The sequence below is a fragment of the Coregonus lavaretus genome (assembly GCF_964263955.1).
Source record: "Coregonus lavaretus genome assembly, chromosome: 23".
NCBI classification, from domain to species: Eukaryota; Metazoa; Chordata; class Actinopteri; order Salmoniformes; family Salmonidae; genus Coregonus; species Coregonus lavaretus.
In genome coordinates, this window is record NC_140010.1 from 35,982,602 (window position 1) to 35,994,222 (window position 11,621).

Below are 11,621 nucleotides of genomic sequence, written 5' to 3' on the forward strand. Positions count from 1 at the left end.
ACAGCCTCAATTCGTCGGGGCATGGACTACAAGGTCTTGAAAGCGTTCCACAGGGATGCTGGCCCATGTTGACTCCAATGCTTCCCACAGTTGTGTCAAGTTGGCTGGATGTCCTTTGGGTGGTAGACCTTTCTTGATACACAGGGGAAACTGTTGAGTGTGAAAAACCCAGCAGCGTTGAAGTTCAAAGGCACTTACATCTTTTGTCTTGCCCATTCACCCTCTGAATGGCGCACATACGCAATGCATGTCTCAATTGACTCAAGGCTTAAACATCGTTCTTTAACCTGTCTCCTCCCCTTCATCTACACTGATTGAAGTGGATTTAATAGTTGACATCAATAAGGGATCATAGATTTCATCTAGATTCACCTGGTCAGTCTTTCATGGAAAGAGCAGCTGTTCCTAATCTTTTGTACACTCAGTGTAGCTCTGCGTTCCCCCTTTGGGGATGGCTAATTTCTCCAGAGAAGACCATCCAAGATGGAGGTTTATTGTGCCTTTTTTGTGCCTTCATTATGCGTTTTGAAAAGTTTAGGAGCTTTGTGGCCTCACAAAATGCCACTAAAATTGTGTTCTTGGTTCATTGGGCTATGGAGGCAAATTATGTTAAATCTTGAAGCATGCTAACCTCGTGTCTCATTCCATAGGCCTTATGCGCCTACATATTTGAGATTTGAACCCACAGTCCAGCAGGTGCTTCTGTTTGACATTCTCTACCACTCTGCATCATGTAGTGCTTTGGGTACAACGCCTTTCTATGTCCTGGTCACAGGGAAGACTGAAGCCACAGATTCCAGTGGACAGCTGCCTATATACCCTCCTCAACTCTGTCCTGTCCTGCTGAGACGCTCATCAAACATACAAGTCAATGGCTACACTCATCACTAGATAATTATAGTTCATAGTTTCGTAGAGTCCTGAATCTATAGGCGTTTTCTTTAGCTGAATCCTAGAGCCATATTGACTAAAAACACTGGATAGTTGCAAAAACAATCCTTGTGCAATCATTCTTTTTCCCCCCAGTGCAAACAGAGATACGACATGGTTACATGCACAGTTGACCTTGAATGAAATGTCAAAACAGATCTATAGAGTCTATAAGCTATTCCTATCCACTCAATCAATATCTGCAAAATGTCAGTAGTAGACAGACAGTCACAGAGGTAAGGAAAATGTAAATGTGGACTATCTGCATTCAAGTTAATATCATCTTTATGTTATTAACATGTTAGGCCTAGGTAACTCCTGCCTGCTGGTTTGCCTATAATTAATTCCCATTTGTAGTTTATTATCAGGAACACTATTGCCATCCTCATGGTTGTGAGGAGAATTGCAGCTATTCAGTTTGGCCTCCTCCCTCATATTGGAACCGTGTGGGTTACGCTTTTGATCCCCGAGGGAACTCGCGCTCTCACATTCCTGGAATTCCGACCTCAGTCCCTCAGTCCCCAGTTACTTATTATCGCTCCGCTCTCAACAACCATTTCAGTGTTGAGCAAGTTCTGACCAGAGTAGACCACAATCTCGCGGTGGAAGGATGAGAACTATTTAAACGAAACATTGTGCATTACTTTTGACCTTATTTTAAAGTTTGACGTTTTTAAAAACGTTTTGCTGGGATGACAGCGTGAACTGGTAAGAATGGTTTGTTTTCAGCTACTTTGTAACTTTGTAAGTCTTGAATTGTAACAGTCGGTTATTGTGCGTTAACACAAGACATATTATATTATAGTTTATAGTTTATTAGGCTACTTAATTGTTTGTTCCATCGTTGGTTCCTAAAACTGTTTCTAGAACTATGCGCTTGGTTCCTCCGTGAGAATGGAATTTCGACGCACATTTTAACTGCAGTAGTACCACCGAGCAACCACGTTTCCCTTCTGTCGCTATGTGGCTTGTATGAATGTTACTTTTCACGACCATCAAAACATTTTATCCATAATGTTGACAATTTAACTAATGTAAAATGGAACATGTTTACGTAAAAATCACGTCTGACAGTGAAATAGTGAGGGCATACTTATACAATTAAGAGGGATAATTAATTTCCATTAGGAAATGAATGGAACGCCATCACTCATAAGTAGTGCATAGTTACTTGATAGATTGTTGATTTTTGCTTCACTCTGCCTGGACTACCAAGACCTTGAGTAATGTATGGGATATTCATGAATATTAGCTTTACGGGATTCTACAGTAGTGTTTTGGAGTAGCACAAAACATTTGCATGATCATGAAAATGTTGTACATTAGCAATGATCAACTATACTGTTTTAGGTGTAGGCCTACTGGTAAGTTCATATTTGACCAGTATGCTTATTGATTCCTTTTTTTTCCTGTTCCAGGTTCACAGCCATCTATAAAAATTCCATCTACACTTGATCACTAGCTTCAAACAACAGAACCATCATGGCATCCACAGAAGAGCCGTCTGGCACGGTCCTGCACCGCCTCATCCAGGAACAACTACGCTACGGCAACCCCACAGACGCACGCACCCTCCTGGCCATCCAGCAGCAGGCCCTGCGCGGAGGCAACGGTGGGTCCCCTGGTGGGGGGACTGGGAGCGGAGCAGGAGAAGGCCCCGTTGGAAGCCCCCGCTCCTCTCTGGAGAGCCTCACCCAGGAAGACTCCTCATTCCTCCAACTGTCAACCCGCCAGGAGCCCCAGGGCCAGGAACACCAGGGAGACTACCAGCACTCGGAGAGTAGCTACCAGCTTTACCAGCTCCATGGCGAGGAGCTGCCCACCTACGAGCAGGCTAAAGCCCACTCTCAGTATCTGGCTCAGCATTGGGCACCCGCCACAGGCCTTCACAAGCAGCTCCATGAGGGGACCCTCCTGCGTGAGGGGGGCTACCGTGCCACGGATGAAGAGCTGATTGAGTTGAAGCGAGGGCACATGCGATCGCTGAGTGAGCATCTACTGCAGCTGTCTCTGGAGAGGAATGGTGCCATGGCGAAGTCTGAGGCGGTCAAGAACTCCTCACATAGCTACCCAGAGCTGGGTTACTATGCCCCCCTACAAGGCCTCCAGGACAAATGCAGCCCGCACCCAGATTACTCATCTGTTCCCATCATGTCCCAAGGATATATGCCCATCCACGCCCAAGAGCCCCAGTGTGTGTACAGGGACATGCCCCAGCCAATCCAGACCCAGCATCACAGGTACTAAGGCATTACAACAAAGCACAACCGTATGTGTGTGTGTTGGCCATACAGTGAGATCATGCAAAGGTGTTCCCACTGTTGGTGTGTTCCCATTGTCTTTGCCATGAATCAACAGCGATCACACATTTAATAGTGTGGTAATTTCTGTGGGCGTAGCCGCTCGCATAATGGATTCCAAGTGTCATTATGTGTCCTGCATTCCTTACCCCCTAGTATGCTTTATGAATCATTACAGGCGTAGGTTGGAATTCCAATCGCATTTCTGAAACACTACATGTCAACCTACCTAGGGTGGAGTTGATGTGTTCATTATAAGATAAGATAGTTGTAGTACCTGGGATGCCAAATTCAGAGTGTTGCAATGTCGTTTTTTGTCACAAAAGGGGCGGCTTCTTGTAATACGCTCCGGCATTCGACATACTTTTTTACTACCTGAAAATGATGCACGGTGTATAATTTCTTCCGCAGCCGTGGGGGCAGTGTTGTCGCTTGGTTCTTTGATTTATATTCTATATAGGCTATTCATCAAAGTAGCCTATTTTGCATTGATAACCAAATATAATCTCAGCGACTGTTCAAACAGTAAACCAAACAACAAGAATCCACCCAAAAAGGTATTTTGTTTAGAAGTAATAACTAGTAATTACAGGCTATTGTAATTGCAACCTCCCTAGTGGCGCAGTGGTCTAAGGCACTGCATCGCAGTGCTAGCTGTGCTACTAGAATGGCCGGCAGGGATGTAGCTCAGTTGGTAGAGCATGGCGTTTACAACGCCAGGGTTTTGGGTTCGATTCCCACGGGGGGCTAGTATGAAAAAAATTATGAATGTACTCACTAACTGTAAGTCGCTCTGGATAAGAGTGTCTGCTAAATGACTAAAATGTAAATGTAGAACCTGCTGTAGCCAACTGGCTAGCCATGTGCTTTTTTCTCTGTGACCAAAACATGACATTCTATTTTTAGCTGATGTGGGAATGAATGCAAAAGCAGCATATCAACCTGGGATAATGTTTTATAAGAATACTTGCCAGGGCATATTTTTTTACATGGAGATGTGGGAAGCTGAAAAGGCTAGCTAGCTTGCTATGTTTTTAGCCAGGCTGCCAGCTATCGACTACTAGCAAGGGAAGGCGACTTCCTTGCATTCACAAAATGAAAATAAAAAAATAAAAAATGTTGAATCGCCCCCTTGTGAATGGGAGTGGGACCGGCAAGAATATCATGTTACCAAAAGGTGTCAGCTACTCAAACAAATCCCACTCCACCCACATGCACGGACGCACGTAGATCAGCGGAGTGAAGCTTGTAGTAACCTTAACGAACAAAGATTGCTCACGTAACCACAGTTCTGTGAGCTAAGGGACTATTGCTAGCTAGTCACACTCATGGGAAGACGGTAGTGATTGTAAAACTTGGGATATCTAGTGAACTCAATTCAACAACGCACGTCCTTCTTCACAGGTTTGCGGCCCCAGCTCAGCAGCAAACGGAGACCTGCTACAGCATGTTCACCAGTCGGCCCCCTTGTGTCGTGGAGGAGCCCAGGCAGATGGAACTGCTGATACTGGAGAACGAGAGGCTGAGGCAAGAGCTGGAGGGCCACCGAGAGAAGGCCTGCCGCATCCAGAAGGTGAGAATCACACATTTTAATTGAAGCGTACTAAATGGTGGGAATATTCTCCTTTCAGTCCCTCTCTAAGATGGCGACATGACATTGGATTAGTTTGTGCTGTTATATGCATGAAGGACTGATATTATATTGGAGAAACAAATCATGTTCAACTTTGGGCAAATCTCCCATTGACATCAATGCATGATGAATGCACAACTTTGAGTTACATACAACACGTGTAACTTCTGAAGTAGGCATGCCCACACTGAATAGCAAAGTACTGTAGTCTGCAACATGTGTTGCTTAATGAAGGGAATGGAGGGAAACACAAGTAGCAGATAGCTTGTGTACAGCCACCTCAGACACACTCCCCCATCTGTACAACAGCTGCTACCATTGGCTGCAAATAGAGAACCCATAGAGGCCAGAGGCTGCTACTGTGTCCACACTCCCTGCATTGTGCTGCAGGCGGGGGGTCGTATGTGTGTTCCCTTTAGCCATATATTTTTTTGGGTCCTATCCAGGGCATGTCAGACAGCAGTCGATAGGGTTGTGACCCCTGGCACAGATGACATGCTCAGAGTGACCAGAGAGAGAGACAGATATTCTGTTGGCCATGGCAGGAGGCAGGACTACTGTGTGTTGAAACTGAAAGGCCTCTTTTGTACTTTCATCCCACTGCATTTTCACTTTCATCCATCTTCCTCTCTTTTTTACTTTCATCCTCCTCTCTCTTTCATTTTCACTTGAACACCTTTGTTTTCTTCTCTCTTTGATGTTGATTTGATTGAAGTACAGCAACCCTTTTTATTGCCCAGCTCAACATATTCTAGATTATTCTGATATAAATATCCTTCCCCACCTTGTGTATAGGGCAGGGAATTGCCAGCGACCTCACGATATTCGATGTTCCCAACATATTGCTCATTATATGTCCGCTGCAAAGAGACGAGAGAACATGAGAAAACAAGTTTTGATGAGTCAGGGAAATAAAAGTGCTGGGAACAAATTGGCTCCTGATTTAAAAAGAAGATCGAGAACAAGCTATAAAGGAAAAATACAGGCGTTTTGGTGCAGGTACAGCCAACTAGCGCAAAAATAATAAATAATAATATTTATTATTATTATTATTATTAAAATAATATTGCGATATGTAACTGTATCTATTTCTTCCCCATCACTACTTGAGTATGTTATTGCCTCTTATAAATCAAGATAGTGGCAACAACACTAACTGACAGACTTCACACATTTATCTTGGTAGATGCCATAGAGATAGATGGAGGACTCGTCTTTAAGATGGTGGAACCCCTCGATGGCAATGTCTATTCTAAAATGGGTTATATCCATCTTCCTATATCTATGGTAAATGCATACTGTAGCAAGACTTTGTTGCTCTTCTGTGGAGTTACGTCACCCCACTTCTTGCGTTCCCTCAGCCTTAAAGAATGATAATTACTGGATTGGAAAATTTCCCCTGACCGCTGGGCCGCAGCCCTGAGTAAACATGCCTTAGTGGCTGCTGTAATGGTGGGCGTTTCTACTTCTCTGCCTGTTTCTATTTCCACAGGACAGGCATGCACACCTTGCCCACAATGACAACCCGCCCATACCTCTCTCTCTCTGTGTGTGTGTGTGTGTGTGTGCCTGTGCGTGAACTACCCACACCTGGAACCATGGCTGTTAGCTCCCAGGAATGCAGATATAAACCACTCACACACAGGGAGTGGTGTTAGCTCAAATTCCTCTGGATTATAGGCATGTAGTGCATACTGTATATACACAGTATGTAGGCTATTTGCCCACATGTACGGAATGTGCTCCCAGGTATATTTATGTATATATGCCCATATTTATGTTTATATATGTGCCCACATGTTTATGTGCTGTACTGCACATATAGATGTGTTATGCCTGAACCAACATCCCCCCCCATCTCCAGCACGCATAAAGATATTAAACAAACAAACAAGATGGCTGACCAAGAATGTCCCCCCCCCCCCCTTGCTTCTCTCTGTCCATTCAGTTGGAGCAGGAGATCCAGAGGATCTCAGAGGCCTATGAGACTCTGATGCAGGGAAGCAGTAAGAGGGAGAGCCTGGAGCAGACCCTGAGGAGCAGACTGGTGGCCGAGATCAGGAGGCTGCAGGACTTCAACAGGGACCTTAGAGGTAAGGACTACAAATACCAGAAAACCTCAGGTTGGCTAGCACTTTGGTCCAGAGCCATTTTTGAAGATTATAATGGTTTCTAAAGACTAGGACTGGTGGCAGGGAAACTTTTTCCCAAATCAGTTTTAGTGTATAGCAGTTGAGAAATGCTTCCAGTTTGTTAACTCTAAATATTTGCGTTACAGAAAGCTTGGAAAATGCCAGAACACACGCTGCCAAAGAAGTGGAAGCTGCTGACCACAACCAACACATCATGACCAAACTGCTCGAGCAAAGTAAGTGTGTCATCCTTCCCGTCTCCTTTCCCACCACTCCAAGTCTTAGACCCACTTCAGCCATGTTGCGCATTCCTCACAGGATTGGAGCATAGCACAGGGCCACTCTGTAGCTAAGCTACATCCTGTATGCAAAAATTTCCATTGCATAACCTCCGCTTATTTGGTGAGAACGCCTCAACAGTAAACGCAACCCAGCTCGAAGAAGGAGGAAGGAAAGGGAGCTATAAATGAGAACTGTTGAACTAACATCAGGTTCCTGAGGTTGTTGGTTTGATTTACATTGTCTATTTAAGCAGTGGGCCTTTCCCAGGGCCAGATGAGAGATAGGGTTGGAGGTGTACAGCCTTGGTTGGAGGAATGTTCCTTGTTAAGTGGGTCAAAGGGATAGGAGCTGCCCCTCCTCTTTCTACCCCTTGACATTCCACGAGTGCTTGGGCAAATGAAGACCATCGGCCGTGATGGCTGAATACTGGGACATATTAGCTGGTTTAGAGCGATGGTGGTGTGATGGCTTAAGACTTAGTCCAAGCTCTCATTTTCACCTTCGAAATAGCTTCATGTGGCCTTAGACTGGATTTCATGTCTTGTGTCCAGCCCAGTACACAACACTAGCTTTTCACTGATGCATCTTGTCAATTTATCCAATGTTTGAATGTTGTACAGTTTGTAGCTTTGTGGCTATACCATATCTAACTTTCCTTTCCTCCTTCTCTTCTCCTCTTTCTTTCCTCCCATCAGACGAGGAGCAGCAGTTTGAGCGTGAGCGTGCTGAGCGCGAACTCCAGAGGCTCCGCAACTTCGCCGAGGAGCAGGGCCTGAGGGCGGAGCAGCTCGAGGAGGCCCTAGAGGCCCAGCGGTGCAAGGGCCGGCAGCTGGAGGAGGAGCTGCGGCGGAAGCGGGCCTACGTGGAGAAGGTGGAGCGGCTGCAGAGCGCCCTGGCTCAGCTGCAGGCCACCTGTGAGAAGCGCGAGGGCCTGGAGATGAGGTTGCGGACACGCCTAGAGCACGAGCTGAAGAGCCTGAGGGCGCAGCAGAAGCAGTCTCACCCGCCGGGCGTGACGGTGGGCTCGCTGCACGAGCGTCTGAGGGAGAGAGAGGAGCGTATCCTAGCCCTGGAGGCGGACATGGTGCGCTGGGAGCAGAAGTACTTGGAGGAGAGCACCATGAGGCAGTTTGCCATGGACGTGGCCGCCACCGCCGCCGCTCAGAGGTGAGGGTCAGAGGTTAAACGTTAGGGGATAGATGGTTCAAGGGTTGTGTTCTGTATGCACATACAAGAGAAAACATTTCCAAAACATCTAGGCTGAATACATTTATTATACTTCCAATTTTTACCTGCATCCAGTTCCTAAAGGAATTTATTTTCTCCCTACCAGAGACACAACCATCATCAACCATTCCCCCTGTCACTCTTCTAACAACAGCTTCAACGAGGACCTGCCTGTAGCTGACTACCGAAACCAGGAGATGGAAAACTGGTATGAAGATGGAGCATTTTTCTTAGAATGTGTTAATCATTTATAGTATTGTTGCTGTTATGCCACTTTGGATGCATCTAATAAGTCTAATCTACTTTGTTGTATCAGATAGCAATGCTCAGAGAGCCACCATTTGTCTAATCTGACTCCATATTTCTCCTGTACATAGGATCCGTGCTCTCTACGCCCATATCCTGGAGAAAGATGCTGTCATTAAGGTACTCCACCAGCGTTTGCACCAGGACCAGGTCGAGAAGGGTGGGTTTTGTCTGCGCGCCGCCACGTCCACTTCTTCAATTAGCACGGCGAAGTGTGCCAGCATAAGCAAAGGTAAGGACGAGTCACGATAGGGTCAGAGACTAAAAACCTTTTAACAACTTTTTAACTATTACTTGAGGGGTCCCTCAGGGCTCTGTTCAGGGACCACTGTTGTTCTCTACATACATGCAATCTAATCGGAATATGAACTAGGGAGTTATTGTCAAAGATAATTTTGATGGCATTGAAGTGGATTGAGGGTAGAATTAGAGCACCTGTTTATCAATGAAATGTGTGCCAGACAGTGGTTGATATTTATCATGCTCTGTGTAGTAGGTAAGAGTCTGTCAGATGACCAGACTGCTGTCTCTCCTCTTCGGTGCTCCTCCCCAGCTCACCCCAGCCAGAGCCAGAGCTGTGGATCAGAGGATGGAGCTAAGGCCAAGGATCCAACCACTGGTTCTAAGCTCAGCATTGGTGAGTAGTCGGTCACTCACACACACAGACACACACACACACACACACACACACACACACACACACACACACACAGTTAACCAAACACCCAAACCGTTCTTTGTAATTGCATCACACTCTGTGCCAGAGCAGTCATTGATTTACCAACCATACCCCCATAGAACCAGCCAATCGTCGATGGCTCTGTAGGTCGGAGGTCGTCAGTGGGCTGCCGGAATGTGCTATGTTGTCACACTTAACCCTGAGTATTGACTGCACTCATTTACCCGAATGGATCATCCCATTGTGGAACCATCAGCATGTTTCTTTGGTTACAGATGATGTACTGTAACTGTGGCTTATTTTTCCACTGTTTCAAATCTTCTCACACATTCCTCTAATCATTTGACCTCTCTCTGTTTTCCAGACAACGGTGCTGCGCAACAACCAAAGTCCTCCTCCTTGAACACATTGAGAGGCCTAGATGACTTGGAGGCAGAGGCAGTGGAAATCTTCATTTGAGGAAGTCACTTTTGATCTTTGACAAGAGATTCACTCAAGGGGTGTGAGCTCTCGGAAGCTGCGCAGAGTACTGACTACGTCAATGGTCAGAGTTCTTCTGAAAAACGTACAAAAGACAAGAATGTTGCAGAATGAGAGAAGAACGTGTGGAAAAAGGACTTGTGCTCTTCATCTATCGTTCTTAGCCAGGCGGCTGCAGGCTAGCGGTCTGGGTCTATGAGACAAAATGTGAAACATTCTAGGTACTTGGACAGTATTGCAGTTTTGTAACAGGCAACGTACTACTGTCCTGTCAGTGTATGCCAAAGTATTTATGTTTGCTGCTTTTCACATATTCTCAACACCTTTCTCATGCACTGTCATGTACAATGATCCCTGAAGTTCGGAAACTTCATATTATTTTTTTAATCAGATCAGTTTTTTCATTTTTCATTTCCAAATATTAACTGAAAGTCTCAAGCTTTTCCAGATAAATTCTACAGACAAGGTTATCTTTTGGGGACTTTCGACCGCCGTTCCCTCCCTGTGCAGAAATGTTGAGTGAATCTGGCCACATTCCTGTGCCATGGAATTCTTCAGAGCTGGGCAAAACTCCCCCATCTCCATAATTTAATAAAAATGCCAAAAACTCTTAATGATCATATTTTCACCTGCCATATTCCCTAAGCCTCAGTAGCCGGTTCTACAGGTTTTGAAATATAAGTTGTGATACAGTATGCAATGTATAGTCTTTTTTTTTCTTCTTCAGATTTCTAAATATGAGGTCGAGCGACCATTCTCAACCGGGGAGGGTGAAGATTTTGTTTAGTTTTTTAGTTGCTTTTCACCAATTAGTTAAAAAAAGTATATATATTTTCCAAATGTTTCTTTGTGTGTATTTTCTGATGTGGTGAATCCGCTGGTCAGATTCATCATAGGGATTAAGCTGCAAACTACACCATTTGGTTTTTGTTTACTGTGAGCCTAATTCTGAACTAACAGGTTAATATATTTTATACAGATGTTTGTATAATTATTTTAGATATGTAGTGCTATGAACAGGATGCCAAAGAGTTTTGTGTGTTGTAAGTTATGTGCTGACAATCATGGTTATGTCCAGCTGTCCAACAACAGACAAAAGCGTTGATTTCTGTGAACTCCTAACAATATGAAGGTTGTGAATTTGAATTCAAACAACATTTCATAAAGCAATAAAATATTCTAATATATAACTCCTGTTACTTTGTTGCCATTTTTCCTGGAAAAAAACATATTTCGGAGAATAATTTGGATGTTGACGCAAAACTATTTTAGCGAGTTTTGTTTGACGTCTTATTTTTCCTCTTTCCCTCACTCTACCTCTCGTCTTCTCTTCACACGTTCATTCCTTCCTTCCAGATGAAGAGAGGGAATGAGGGCTCTCGTTAGTTAATGAATGCCAGAGAAGCATTCTTTAGGCTCAGCTTTCCCCAATGGCCAGCTCTGTTGTTAAGCCCTGTGCACTTTTAAGAGCATGCTTGACATGGATAGCATTCTTAAAGGGACATGGAACAATATAAATAACAAAAAAAAATTTTGCAACTGATCCTGGTTGAAGTTGCCACGCACAACGAAGTAGAGACGACACCTATAGTAACTTGAATGCTTTACCACCCCTGTGTGTATATTTACAGTGTGCAGTACAGTATTGTTAT

General features: G+C 44.7%; 1 protein-coding gene across 2 annotated transcripts; it reads left to right on the forward strand.

Moving 5' to 3' along the window:
• Positions 1-1,490: 1,490 nt before the first annotated feature.
• On the forward strand, positions 1,491-11,165 carry LOC311150835 (angiomotin-like 2a). 2 transcript variants are annotated; one of them, XM_084188381.1, is made up of 10 exons: positions 1,491-1,638; positions 2,349-3,170; positions 4,635-4,803; positions 6,812-6,956; positions 7,142-7,231; positions 7,973-8,444; positions 8,611-8,712; positions 8,882-9,042; positions 9,304-9,447; positions 9,854-11,165. In XM_084188381.1, the coding sequence occupies exons 2-10, from the start codon at positions 2,413-2,415 to the stop codon at positions 9,946-9,948; spliced, it is 2,136 nt and encodes a 711-aa protein (XP_084044507.1). In that variant the 5' UTR covers positions 1,491-1,638; positions 2,349-2,412; the 3' UTR covers positions 9,949-11,165. The 2 variants fall into 2 exon arrangements, with proteins under 2 accessions (XP_084044507.1, XP_084044508.1); XM_084188382.1 differs by having other exon boundaries at positions 9,364-9,447; positions 9,854-10,032.
• Positions 11,166-11,621: the final 456 nt, after the last annotated feature.